Raw genomic sequence first — 15130 nt, 5'->3', positions numbered from 1 at the left:
CTCGTATTTCTGTGTGTTATTATGTTATAATTAAGTCTATGATTTGATAGAGCAGTCTGACTGAACGAGGTGGGCACCAGCAGGCCCGTAAGCATTCATTCAAACAGTACTTTCGTGCGTTTTGCCAGCAGCTCTTCGTTGTGCTTCAAGCATTGCGCTGTTTATGACTTCAAGCCTATCAACTCCCGAGATTAGGCTGGTGTAACCGATGTGAAATGGTTAGCGGGGTGCGCGCTAATAGCGTTTCAAACGTCACTCGCTCTGAGACTTGGAGTGGTTGTTCCCCTTGCTCTGCATGGGTAACGCTGCTTCGAGGGTGGCTGTTGTCGATATGTTCCTGGTTCGAGCCCAGGTAGTGGCGAGGAGAGGGATGGAAGCTATACTGTTAGACTGGCAATACTAAAGTGCCTATAAGAACATCCAATAGTCAAAGGTTAATGAAATACAAATTGTATAGAGAGAAATAGTCCTATAATTCCTATAATAACTACAACCTAAAACGTCTTACCTGGGAATATTGAAGACTCGTGTAAAAAGGAACCACCAGCTTTCATATGTTCTCATGTTCTGAGCAAGGAACTTAAACGTTAGCTTTCTTACATGGCACATATTGCACTTTTACTTTATTCTCCAACACTTTGTTTTTGCATTATTTAAACCAAATTGAACATGTTTCATTATTTATTTGAGGCTAAATTGATTTATTATATTAAGTTAAAATAAGTGTTAATTCAGTATTGTTGTAATTGTCATTATTACAAATAAATTTTAAAAAATCGTCCGAAGTAATTGGTATCGGCTTTTTTTTGGTCCTCCAATTATCGGTATTGGCGTTGAAAAATCATAATCGGTCGACCTCTAATACAAAGCTCTCCCTCACCCTCCATTTGGCAAATCTGACCATAATTCTATCCTCCTGCTTACAAGCAAAAATGAAAGCAGGGAGCACCAGTGACTAGATCAATTAAAGAAGTGGTCAGATGAAGCAGATGCTAAGCTACAGGACTGTTTTGCTAGCAAAGACTAGAATATGTTCCGGGATTCCTCCGATGGCCTTGAGGAGTACACCACATCAGTCATTGGCTTCATCAATATGTGCATCGACGACATCGTCCCCACAGTGACTGTACGTACATACCCCAACCAGAAGCCATGGATTACAGGCAACATCCGCACTGAGCTAATGGCTAGAGCTACCGCTTTCAAGGAGCGAGACTAATCCGGAAGCTTATAAGAAATCCCGCTTTGCCCTCCGATGAACCTTCAAACAGCATCAATACAGGACTAAGATCGAATCGTACTACACCGGCTCTGACGCTCGTCGGATGTGGCAGGGCTTGCAAACCATTGCCGGCTACAAAGGGAAGCACAGTCGAGAGCTGCCCAGTGACACGAGCCTACCAGATGAGCTAAAATACTTCTGTGCTCGCTTCGAGGCAAATGGCACTGAAACATGCATGAGCGCATCAACTGTTCTGTAAGACTGTGATCACGCTCTCCGCAGCCGATGTGAATAAGCCCTTAAAACAGGTCAACATTCACAAGGCCGCAGGGTCAAACGGATTACCAGGACAGGTACTGCGAGCATGCGCTGACCAATTTTCAAGTGTCTTCACTGACATTTTCAACCTCTCCCTGTCCGAGTCTGTAATACCTACATGTTTCAAACAGACCACCATAGTGCCTGTGCCCAAGAACACTAAGGTAACCTGCCTAAATGACTACCGACCCATAGCACTCACGTCTGTAGCCATGAAGTGCTTTGAAAGGCTGGACATGACTCACATATCAACACCATTATCCCAGAAACCCTAGACCCACTCCAATTTGCATACCACTCCAACAGTTGCACATATGATGCAATCTGTATTGCACTCCACACTGCCCTTTCCCACCTGGACAAAAGGAACACCTACGTGAGAATGCTGTTCATTGACTACAGCTCAGCGTTCAACACCACAGTGCCCTCAAAGCTCATCACTAAGCTAAGGACCCTGGGACTAAACACCTCCCTCTGCAACTGGATCCTGGACTTCCTAATGGGCAGCCGCAGGTGGTAAGGGTAGGTAACAACACATCCGCCATGCTGTTCCTCAACACAGGTGCCCCTCAGGGGTGCGTGCTCAGTCCCCTCCTGTACTCCTGTTCACTCATGACTGCACGGCCAGGCACGACTCCAACTCCAAGTTTGCCGATGACAACAATGGTAGGCCTGATCACCGACAACGACGAGACAGCCTATAGAGTGGAGGTCAGACACCTGGCCGTGTGGTGCCAGGACAACAACCTATCCCTCAACTTGATCAAGACAAAGGAGATGATTGTGGACTACAGGAAAAAGAGGACCGAGCACGCCCCCATTCTCATTGACGGGACTGCAGTGGAGCAGGTTGAGAGCTTCAAATTCCTTGGTGTCCACATCACCAACAAACTAACATGGTCCAAGCACACCAAGACAGTTGTGAGGAGGGCACGACAAAGCCTATTCCCACACACAAGACTGAAATTTTGGCATGGGTCCTCAGATCCCCAAAAGATTCTACAGCTGCACCATCGAGAGCATCCTGACTGGTTGCATCACTACCTGGTATGGCAACTGCTTGGCCTCCGACAACAAGGTGCGAACGGCCCAGTAGATCACTGGGGCCAAGCTCCCTGCCATCCAGGACCTCTATACCAGGCGGTGTCAGAGGAAGGCCCTAAAAATTGTCAAAGACTCCAGCCACCCTAGTCATAGACTGTTCTCTCTGCTACCGCATGGCAAGCGGTACCAGAGCGCCAAGTCTAGGTCCAAAAGGCTTCTCAACAGCTTCTACCCCCAAGCCTAAAGACTCCCGAACAGGTAATCAAATGGCCTCCCAGACTATTTGTATTGACCCCCCCCCCCCTTTACACCGCTGCTACTCTGTTATCATCTATGCATAGTCACTTTAATAACTCTACCCACATGTACATATTACCTCAACTAACCAGTGCCCCCGCACATTGACTCTGTACCGGTACCCCCCCCTGTATATAGTCTCGCTATTGTTATTTTACTGTTTACTTGTTACTTTTATTTCTTATCTGTATCTTGTTTGTTTTTTTTAACTGCATTGTTGGTTAGGGGCTTGTAATTAAGCATTTCACTGTAAGGTCTACACCTGTTGTATTCGGCACATGTGACTAATAAAATTTAATTTGATATCAATATTTGCACATAAAGGTATTTCCACCTCCATTTCTCCCGTAATTCATTTTACAAGACAAAGATCCCACCATGTCGAACAAACTAATTCTGTCGCATATATAAAATTGTACCCTAATTACTTGTTTCCATCACAGCTGTTGTGAATTATATATTTTTTAATAATGTATGACTTTATTCTGATTTAAAAACTGTGGATGGAAACGTGGTTAATGACTGACAGACAAAATCCCCACAGCGCTGTGTCACACACCAGAAGGAACAACTCAGCAGTCTCTCTCTCTCACACACACACACACCAGAACTAACGTCTCTCACCACACAGTAGGTCGGAGGTCTGAACTAATGCTTCTCACAAGCCCTACAACAGGATCACCAATTAGATATGAACTCAGTAAATCTGAAAGTTCACACAGACTGACCGTGGAGAGGGCCATTCTAAAGTTGGCTACAATACAGACCCAGCACACTTAGGCCCAGGTAATGACCCAGCTCATTGTGGTGAGTTACTGCAAGCCCCACTGTTATTACCAGATTTATCATTGGTTTAGGGATTTCATGTAAACAACGCATAGGCCTCAAAGGGGCTCCATTTTTGTTCTGAAGGCTGTATTTTAATCCCACTGAGCTTCACATGTCCGCTGGTTTAGCTCAAAGTGTACTGGTCTGGATGTAAGAAACACAAAGCGTTATGCAGCACTAGGCGCTTTAAGGATTTCCCCTCTGACAATCCTCTTCCCTCCGCTCTCTCTCACTGGATGCCCCTTGCAGTGGGTTTGTCTCACACTGATGTCAAGATCCTTCTGGAATGTGTGTTAGTGAGCGCCACCTTTCATAGCTGCCTGTGAGGTAACAGCCACCTCTACCCCCTCTACCAATGGAAAAGCCTGCCTTACACACACACACACACACGGATAGTGGGGTCACACACGGATGATCTTAATTGCATATTCCTCGTGTCCTCTCGTCTCCTTCTCAAAACCCCATTGGATGAGAGAACCAGAGGTCCCTCCCCTCTGACCTTCTCCTCCAGTGGGGTTTTGAGAAGGAGAGAATGCGAGGAGTATGCAATTAAGATTCTCCACTACTTAGCAAGACTAGGGTAGTGGCAGTGCTCAAAGTTTCAGAACAGTACGAGCATGAGATAAATCACCTGTAGGTTTCTGTTAGAGTTGATGTGTTTATGCTATGAACTGCAGCAAGTCTACCTATCTTTATTGATATCACGCTGTTTCTTTATCAAATCAAACTTTATTGGTTGCGTACACAGATTGAGATGTTCTTGCCAGTGCAGTGAAATGCTTGTGTTTCTAGCTCCAACACTGCAGCAATATCTAACAATACACACACACAAATAAATATAGGGCATTTTAACACTTGGTCCCTTAAAGACATTTTCTGTGAACTCAAGGAAGTTGGCTTAATTTGTTGTGCAGTGGGCACACACGAAAGCGGTGGTCACCAACCGGTTGATGGCCAAAAATGTACAGTGCATTCGGAAAGTATTCAGACCCCTTGACTTTTTCCACATTTTGTGTCGTTACAGCCTTACTCTAAAATCGATTTAAAACCAATAACAAATCTACACACAATACCCCATAATCACAAAGCGAAAATGGGTTTCATGACGTTTTTGCAAATTGATTAAAAAAACATACCTTATTTATATAAGTGTTCAGACGCTTTGCTATGAGACTGGAAATTGAGCTTAGGTGCATCCTGTTTCCATTGATCATCCTTGAGATGTTTCTACAACTTGATTGGAGGCCACCTGTGGTAAATTTAATTGATTGGACATGATTTGGAGGGACACACCTGTCTATATAAAGGTCCCACAGTTGACAGTGCATGTCAGAGGAAAAAGCAAGCCATGAGGTCTATGGAATTGTCTGTAGAGCTCCGAGACAGGATTGTGTCTCAGATGTCTGCAACATTGAAGGTCCCCAAGAACACAGTGGCCTCCATCATTCTTAAATGGAAGTTTGGAACAACCAAGACTCTTCCTAGGGCTGGCCGCCCGACCAAACTGCGCAATCGGGGGAGAAGGTCAGGGAGGTGACCAAGAACCTGATGGTCACTCTGATAGAGCTCCAGAGTTCCATTGTGGAGATGGGATAACCTTTCAGAAGGACAGCCATCTCTGCAGCACTCCCCGCCAATTAGGCCTTTATGGTAGAGCGGCCAGACGGAAGCCACTCCTTAGTAAAATGGCATGTGACAGCCTGCTTGGAGTTTGCCAAAACGCACCTAAAGAACTCTCAGACATGAGAAACAAGATTCTCTGGTCTGATGAAATCAAGATTTCTAAAAACCTGTTTTCTCATTGTCATTATGGGCTTTGTGTGTAGATTCCATGTGTGTTGTTTCATAGTTTTGATGTCTTCACTATCATTCTACAATGTAGAAAATAGTAAAAAATAAAGGATCCTTGAATGCGTAGGTGTCCAAACTTTTGAATGGGACTCATATCTCTATATAGATTGTGTGTACACACACTACCGTTTAAAAGTTTGAGTTCACTTAGAAATGTCCTTGAAAAGCACTTTTTTTTGTCCATTTAAAATAACATCAAATTGATCAGAAATACAGTGTAGACATTGTTAATGTTGTAAATGACTATTGTAGCTGGAAATGGCAGATTTGTAATGGATCCACATAGACCCATTATCAGCAACCAATGGCACGTTGTTAGCTAATCCAAGTTTATCATTTTAAAAGCCTAATTGATCATTAGAAAACCCTTTTGCAATTATGTTAGCATAGTTAGCGAACTGTTGTGCTGATTTAAGAAGCAATAAAACTGGCCTTCTTTAGACTAGTTGAGTATCTGGAGCATCAGCATTTGTGGGTTTGATTTACAGGCTCAAAATGGCCAGAAACAGAGCACTTTCAGAATAGAACCAGAATAGAAAGAGTGGGAGGCGCCGGTGCACAACTGAGCAAGAGAACAAGTACATTAGTGTCTAGTTTGAGAAACAGATGCCTCACAAGTCCTTAACTGGCAGCTTCATTAAATAGTACCCACAAAACACCAGTCTCAACGTCAACTGTGAAGAGGCGACTCCGGGATGCTGGCTTTCTAGGCAGAGTTGCAAAGAAAAAGCCATCTCTGACTGGCCAAAAAGATTTAAGATGGCAAAAAGAACACAGACACTGGACAGAGGAACTCTGCCTCGATGGCCAGCATCCCAGAGTCGCCTCTTCACTGTTGACGTTGAGACTGGTGTTTTGTGGGTACTATTTAATGAAGCTGCCAGTTAAGGACTTGTGAGGCATCTGTTTCTCAAATTAGACACTAATGTACTTGTCCTCTTGCTCTGTTGTGCACCGGGGTCTCCCACTCCCTCTATTCTGGTTAGAGACAGTTTGCGCTGTTCTGTGAAGGGAGTCGTACACAGCGTTGTATGAGATCTTCAGTTTCTTGACAATTTCTCCCATGGAATAGACTTCAATTCTCAGAACAAGAATAGACTGACGAGTTTCAGAAGAAAGTGCTTTGTTTCTGGCCATTTTGAGCCTGTAATCGAACCCACAAATGTTCCAGATACTCAACTAGTCTAAAGAAGGCCAGTTTTACTGCTTCTTTAATCAGCACAACAGTTTTCAGCTATGCTAACATAATTGCAAAAGGGTTTTCTAATGATCAATTAGCCTTTTTAAAGTGATAAACTTGGATTAGCTAACACAACGTGCCATCGGAACAGAGGCGTGATGGTTGCTGATAATGGGCCTCTGTAGATATCACATAAAAAATCTGCCTTTTCAAGCAACAATAGTCATTTACAACATTTAACATTGTCTACACTGTATTTCTGATCAATTTGATGTTATTTTAATGGACAAAAAAATGTGCTTTTCTTTAAAAAAACACGGACATTTCTAAGTGACCCCAAACTTTTGAACTGTAGTGTATCTATCCACCCCCTTGGATTAATCAGTAATGGGAAAGATCATGCAGTGGGGGAGGGGGCTGGCTATGATTTTTGACTTTCCAGGAAGGAGAATGACTGAACTCACACTAGACTCCTGAGCTGACAAGCCCATCCCATTTGACTGAAAACAAGATAATACTTGGCTGTGGTTCAAACTCATAAAAGACACACCCTCGTCCACTTAACCTCGCCTTATGCCCTTGGGGGAATCCCTGTCACCATCTTGGAGGGCGGTCCAAATGATTCGCCAAGCAAGGGAAGTTTTAAAACGTAAGCCCCTCAGCCCTCGTTTTTAGTCGAGTTTGCGAGTGTACAATTATGTTCACTTTGGGGTCTGAAACTCCCCATAATTAAATTTGCGACGATTGTACATCCGCTAAGAAACGTCTGCCAAAAATGAAAACGTCAACATTGAAGTGTAAGTAAAAACAAATGTAAATAAGTTATAAATTGTGCTACTAATGCACATGACGGCACAAACACGTCTTGTAAAAGTAATGATGTTTGGTTCGTTTTTGGAAAAATTTTAAATAAAATGTTTTCATTCTTCAGAAGTTCCAGCTAGGCAGGCTAACCGTTAGTTAGCTAATTATTTTGCTAGCTATCATATAGTAGGCATATATTAATCATTATACAGTTAATTGTAAGTAGACTTGCAATTGTAATTGACTGTAGCATATGTAAAGCACCCACAAGCTACCGGTGGCTGAAACACAATCATCGCGGGATGAACGAGTGACGAATTTCTGTGCAAGGGCGGTCCATTTAAAAATCATTCCTTCCTCCCTTACCCTGCAAGTGTATACTCGTCAGACATCATCAGAAGTGTCCACTTAATTTGAGGGCTGAGGGGATAGGGTGTCTTCAGTGTTTGGAATGCAGCCCTTGTGTTCGTAAATGGCTCATGTTCCCTATGGTGCCAGGATTAATATAGTTTTCCTAAAGATTCCCGATCACCTGAACACATGTGTCTTTGTGTTAGTGCTCTACTGGAAAACGACATCTTTCATTGGTGCTCGTTTGTTCCTTTTATCCCCTCTGTTCAGTTACAGCAACTCCAGATGTCTCCTGTGTCAACGTCACCGTAAACAGTCAGAACATGAGCATAGGCGCCTGCTCCAATGAAACCTGCTCAGGTAAAGTCCAATACCATCACCTGGTTCATTTAAAGGCTACTCCAGAGGGATTACATGTGCTTTGTCATTCCAGTGACTGTCACTTTGTTAACATGACACAGGACTGGCCTTCAACAGAAAGTGACTGATCTAGGCATATGTAGACATTCTATATCTCTGTTATGTGGTGTCAGTTGCTTTCTCTCAATACTCTGAAATGCTTCCCTCCTTTCCTAATTGCTTTGTCGCTGCCTTCCTCCTCCCTTGTCATTCCACTGGTCCAAAAGGATTAGATGGGCGAAAGCTATTTGTATGAATTCACGCTATTACATTCACCTACCAAATCCTGTCAGATCAAAATGGAAGGCAGGAGGGGAATGCAGAAGGCATTTTGGGACTATCCAGATGTAGCCTGGTTGTTATGGTGGTATGTCTCTTTCTTCCCTGCTTTATACTAGGCCCGGGATGATACCAGTATCGCGATACTCATTAGTATTGTGGCAAGGAAACAAAAAGCAAAGCGGATTTAACTACTTTAGATTAACAGCCCTAATGTTGGAGACGAACGTGATTAGGTTCTCTTCCAGAGTCACGTTTATTTTCCAAGCAATAGTGCACAATATTTTACGTACAGCAGGACCGTAGTGTTAGGTCTGCTTTGTGTTTTCATTTTTGCCTTGGAAAAAATATTGCAATTCTGAAATCGTCACAGCCCTGCTTTATACTCTGTCTCTCTCTGTGTCGGTCTCTTCAGTGCTGCCTTTTACTTCAAGTTCAGCCAAACCCCTTACCCCCATCACGGCTGCTATCCCTACCCTCACCCCTACGGTCAGCAATGTCACTAACAGCTCTACCACTGAGTCCACCACAGGTAACCAGCAAAAACCAGCCTCTCAGCTGCTCCCTTCTAATCAGTGTGTGTCTACTGTGTGGCCTGATGGTTGTAATGTCAACCCTAAATATGGGTAAATGGTCAACTGTTTTTGTAAGTGGTGAAATGGTATTAAACTGATATCTTACTGCTGTGTCCAGCTAACCTGACCACTGCAGTACCAACCGCCCTGCCCACTAACGGCACCGTCCCAGTCTCTGACACAACGACTGCTTCAAGTAAGTTCCCATGCAAGCCCAGTCTGAAATCAAATCATATTACTGAATCAAATTACTGAATCAAAACTCAATTCCACCAGTGTATTATCAATATGTTTGTGGTTCTACATAGCCCTAGAGGCTAGTGGCGATACAGTGGTATGACTTTGCTCTCACTCCCACCCTGTGCAGACAGCACTGCGTCACCAGTGGGGCCCTCTCCTGCACCTCATAAGAATGCAACGTTTGACGCAGCAAGCTTCATTGGGGGCATCGTGCTGGTCCTGGGCCTGCAGGCTGTGCTCTTCTTCCTCTACAAGTTCTGCAAGTCCAAGGACCGCAACTACCACACCCTCTGAAGGACCCACACCAACACCTACTCTGGCCCCCCACCCCTCCCGGGCCAGCTGGAACCTCCTAATATCAACCCCCAAACCCCTGGCCATTGTGATTCTCTCAAACAGTGTTTCTCCCACAATCCCCACTCCTCATTGCATTGTGCTAGCAACCTGTGGTTTAGGCCTGTATCCTGAATACGCACATGGGCTGTAAACTAAACACACAACAGAAGGCTGCTGAGGAGAAGACGGCTCATAATAATGGCTGGAACGGCGCAAACGGAATGGCATCAAACGCATGGCATGTGTCTAATTCCATTCCGTTTGCTCCGTTCCAGCCATTATTATGAGCCGTCTTCTCCTCAGTAGCCTTCTGTTGTGTGTTTAGTTTGGAACGGATACCATTCCGGCTCTAGCCATTAGCACCAGCCCGTCCTCCCCAATTAAGGTGCCACCAACCTCCTGTGGTACACACCCACATTTGCGCCACATCTTTTACTGGATGTAGTACACTACGCATTTCTCACACCCTGGTGCTGCCTTCAGCACATAGGATTACATCACTGTGTTTCCCCTCTTTCCCCCCCTCCTCATTCAGTTAGTCATTGTGACTGGAGGAAAATCAGCTTCATTTACTGCTCCTCTCCCCTGGCCCTTCATTTTAATGTTTTACCTGCCTGGCCTGCCATTTAAAGAGCCAACAGTCATTTATGTGAAGGACTTTCTGTTCTGTTGGAATATAGTGGGGCTGCCATGGCATTAGCTTGTGGCCTTCATGCACCTTGGTAACGCTTCGGAAACACTGAGGTCCCCTCCCCTGTTATTTTTCAGAATTTGATGACTGGATGATGCAGCATAGCTTTTATTCTTGTTTGTCGTGGGACAGATCTGGGCAGGGTTTTTCACACCTATATAAAGGGGTTATAATCAACTGATGGTAGAGGTACCTGAGAAAGTCCAAACAAAAAGAGAACTAGAAGCAGTACTCCATTCTTTAAGTTAGAATATTCTGTATGAAGATGCCTCCATCTGAAGCGGAGGATGAGTCAGACTCTTGGTGTTAAGACACAGCACACACCACACGCTGCCAAGAGAGCAGCTCAATGCAATACACCCAAATCAATCCCCATTTCTACAACCCCCTCTGTCTTTACCGGCTTCAGCCAAACGGATCACAGTGAAGAGTCGAGTCAGTAGACTTGAGATCTTCCCTTAACAGGAAGGCAATCGCAATGAGTCAAGTCTTTGGGACATGGTCGAAGGGTTCTACAGATAAAAGATTGTAGTAAATATATGAGAATGATTAAATAAGTCTAATTATGAATTCAAGTGTTGAATGGAAGAGATGAAGATAAGACAGCCTGCACCTTATTGATGCGTACAGTGATAGCAGTAAAGTGCCTTTAATGTTAAATGTGACTTAGAGGGGATGAGTGAGAATTATGATGCTGCTCCTCTTCCTCCTAGCTGAGGCCTGAGTGTCGTTGTTGTGAAGTAAAAGCAGTCTGGTGACAGGAGCGGTAACACAGTGCTGATATTGGTGATGAGCAGAGAGAACAGAACCAGGGTGGTTCTCAATCCCATTTTTAATTCACTCAAACCAAGTAGTTACCTGAAATTCCAAAATGTTCCTCATAGAAGATTGGGAATGATTTCAATTTCAGTTGACTTCCTGAACTGGCTGAATAATTGCAATGAATTGGGCCCAACCCTGAACAGCAGAACCCTAGTATCCCAGCTGGACTGAATAGCCTTTTATTATTGAAGAGTAGACCGATACATTAGTTCCTCATCTTGGTCTTTGATGGATGAAGACCTATTACAGTATCAATTGATTATAATGGCATTGGTTGAGATGTCACCTATGCAGGCAGAAGTTTTGAATGTTCCCCACAGCACCCTAGTGCTAGTTCCCCCTCATATTGTACAGGCACATCCTTATAGCCTGTGTTTTTGAAAATTAATAGTGAAGAATAATTTTTGGCTTAGTTCTTAATACATTTGTTTTTCCTGGAGTCATGCATAAATTGGACTGATAGTTTTGAAATTATCAAATAACTAACTAATACCTGGTCCCTGAACTTAAAATGGATGCAATGTTGAGATGTCCTTTTCATTTTGGGAGTTTTCTTTTCTCCCAGTGAGCTCTGTCTTTTTTTAAGTGCAGTGCCAAGGAGAGGAGTTCCTTCAGAAAGTATTGACACCCCTTGACTTTTCCCACATTGTGTTGTTATAGCCTAAAATTGATTAAATTGAGATTTTGTATCACTGATCTGCACACAATACCCAAAATGTCAAAGTGGAATTATGTTTTTAGAAATGTTTACAAATTAATTAAAAATGTAAAGCTGAAATGTCTCGAGTGGAAAGGTATTCAACCCCTTTGTTATGGCAAGCCTAAATAAGTTCAGGGGTAAAAATGTGCTTAATGAGTCATGTAAATTACATGGACTCACTCTGTGCGCAATAATAGTGTTTAACATGATTTTTATATGACTACTCCATCTCTAAAACCCCACACGTACAATTATCTAAGGTCCCTCGGTCGAACAGTTAATTTCAAGCACAGATTCAACCACAAAGACCAGAGAGGTTTTCCAATGTTTTGCAAAGAAGGGCACCTATTGGAAGATGGGTAAAAAATAAAAAAGCAGACATTTGAATATTCCTTTGAGCATGGTGGTTATTAATGACACTTTGGATGGTGTGTCAATACAGCCAGTCACTACAAAGATGCAGGCGTCTTTCCTAACTCAGTTGCTGGAGAGGAAGAAAACCGCTCAGGGATTTCACCATGAGGCCAATGGTGACTCTAAAACAGTTACAGAGTTTAATGACTGATGGGAGAAAACAGGAGGGATCAACAACATTCTAGTTGCTCCGCAATACTAACCTAATTGACAGAGTGAAAAGAAGGAAGCCTGTACAGGAAAAAAAATATTCCAAAACATGAATCCTGTTTGCAATAAGGCACTAAAATAATACTGCAAAAAATGTGGCAAAAGAAATTTGACACTTTGTTCTGAATACAAAGCATTATGTTTGGGGATACTCCCAACACATCACTCAGTACCACTCTTCATATTTCCAAGCATGGTGGTGACTACATCATGCTATGGGTATGCTTGTCTTCGGCAAGGACTAGGGAGTTTTTAGGATAAGAATAAACGGAATAGAGCTAAGCACAAGTAAAATCATAGCGGGAAACCTGATTGTCTGCTTTCAAACAGACTGGGAGACAAATTCACCTTTCAGCAGGACAATTCCTAAAACACAATGCCAAATATACACTGGAGTTTCTACCAAGACAACATTGAATGTTCCTGAGTGGCCTGGTTGGGCTTTTACTTAAATCTGCTCATTAATCTATAGCAAGACCTGAAAATGGCTGTCTAGTAATGATCAACAACCAACTAGACAGCTTGAATAATTTTAAGAATAATGTGCACGTATTGCACAATCCAGGTGTGCAAAACTCCTAGAAGTTTTTTGGGGATTTTTCTTCTGCTTTGACGTTAGAATATTTTGTCTAGATCGTTGGCAAAAAATTACAATTAAATCCATTTTAATCCCACTTTGTAACACAACAAATTGTAGAAAAAGTCCAGAGGTTTGAATACTTTCTCAAGGCACTGTAGGTTTCCCAAATGTAGTGCTCGTACAGTATGTCTAGTTCTTTGATTAGCTTGCTGCTAACAGTGTGATGTCCACCTTGTACATAGAGCTGTCATGTCCTTCAGTTGATCTACCTTCAAGGTTTCCACTTTCAATCGTGTAAAGGCAAGATGATGGATCTTTTTTAGTGTTTTATCAATTGCTTTCGCTTGCAGTGGCTTGTCAATGTCAAGACTTGGTTGTGTTTTTGTTTGTAATTTTTTGCATGTTTGCATGTCCAATGCTTGAAATTGTTATATTTTATTTTGAATTAGGCTCATGGTGCTTCAGACACTTAAAATAAAAATAACCACTTGATGAATTTGTCAAACAGTATGCTAGTGGAGGTATGCCTAATCAATGTGCATTAAAGCCCTCCGTCTTGGCATGGAAAATGGAGCGCTGCACTGACGAAGCTTTGCTTTCTACTTTTTGCCTTATTGTTTTTGTATTGCTTCCAAAAATGTATGAATGCTTGTGAGAACTCTTAGCTCAATATTTTCCTAATGATGGGAAAAAATTATCACTTTGTTGTTTTGTATGAACACACTCAATGTCATTTAAATCTGCGAATGCGTCTTTCCTAGGCCTTCATTGTCCCTGATTTCATGGTTTTTTTCTTGATCGCTTTAAACATGCCTTTTACAATATTCATCTACAGTCACCCAACGGCATTAGGCTACGTCCCAAAGACCCCCGAACTATGGCATGTCAGAAGTACAAATCTAGTTTTGCCTTGGCTGCATTCACAGCTTCACAGTATGCTGTGGCAACTGATAAGCCTTTGTGAATCAATCCAGCATTCTGAGTGTTACTTCCCTGTTATTTCTCCTTTTGCCATAGTCCTAAGGACACAATGTTTGTTTTTGAAACTGATTTAAAATGACTGCCTACCATAGAAATGCACCATCTTGCAGTGAGATAGTATTTTCTTTCAGTAGATGTCACAGGACATCGCCAGTACCCACAGCAACTAATACAAATATTCTAATTGTTGCCAATTTTTTCCAGTGCCCGTAGACTCACACAGTTCCTCTCCCTGCACCTTTTCAAGAAAAGTGCCTTACTCAGTTGAACATAAATTAAGGTTATTTTTGTTGTAACGGGATAGTACACCCAATAGATATCAAAGGGACTCCGCATTTTCAGACCCCTTGTAAAGATGAAATCAAAGATGCTTTGTGTTGTAAGAGCATCTTTAAATGTTGTCTTTGTTTTCTCTCACTCTTCGCTTTGGGAGCCTAAACCAGACACAGAAGAATGGGTTAGCTGGCCAGAGCCATAGACATGCATAGTATGGCAAATTGTCCTAAATATTGTCACCAAGCATTCCATGACTTGCCTACATTCCAACCAAAAATGGAATTTACATTCTTGACCCTAGAATGTAGCGTTCTCTGGAACAACGGTGTACGTTAGTATTGTACCCAGTTGGCTGATCTTTACATGTCTCTGGCTCTCGAGGCAGCTGTCATTATTAGTGTGAAGCTCTGGAGCTGTTTTTTTTTGTTGCCTTTTTAACCATGTCCACATGCCACCTTGATCTAAGTCCTGTTGAATAAAAAGTCATAGGTCTTATGGAATGATTCCTCAGATTTGCTCTCACCTTTCTCTCTCACACACAGACACACACAGGTTAATGTGTTGACAGACACTTGCTGTTGCATATAGTCAGGATGCCTACAACTCTAATGGTTTATGCTTGTTTGATGTGTCCTTTTTGCCTGGAATCTTGTTTGCCTTAAGTTTTCTTTTATAGTTTTGCCATTAGATTCAAGATGTTAAAATCAATAAAGTTTGAATATTGTTAAACAA

General features: G+C 42.6%; 1 protein-coding gene across 2 annotated transcripts in view; it reads left to right on the top strand.

Moving 5' to 3' along the window:
• Window positions 1-15130, top strand: part of cd164 (CD164 molecule, sialomucin) — a 20986-nt gene extending 5856 nt beyond the window's left edge. Inside the window, exons 3-6 of one of the 2 annotated variants that reach the window (XM_071413024.1) lie at window positions 8166-8255; window positions 8989-9105; window positions 9267-9344; window positions 9516-15130. In XM_071413024.1, coding sequence (XP_071269125.1) covers window positions 8166-8255; window positions 8989-9105; window positions 9267-9344; window positions 9516-9682 — 452 coding nt within the window. In that variant the 3' untranslated portion in view covers window positions 9683-15130. The remainder of the gene's footprint in view (window positions 1-8165; window positions 8256-8988; window positions 9106-9266; window positions 9345-9515) is intronic. The other variant, XM_071413025.1, reaches the window with a different exon arrangement.

Source organism: Salvelinus alpinus, chromosome 8 (assembly GCF_045679555.1).
Source record: "Salvelinus alpinus chromosome 8, SLU_Salpinus.1, whole genome shotgun sequence".
Taxonomy (NCBI): domain Eukaryota; kingdom Metazoa; phylum Chordata; class Actinopteri; order Salmoniformes; family Salmonidae; genus Salvelinus; species Salvelinus alpinus.
Note: the sequence above shows the minus strand (reverse complement) of the source record. Positions and strands in the feature narration are given on the sequence as shown.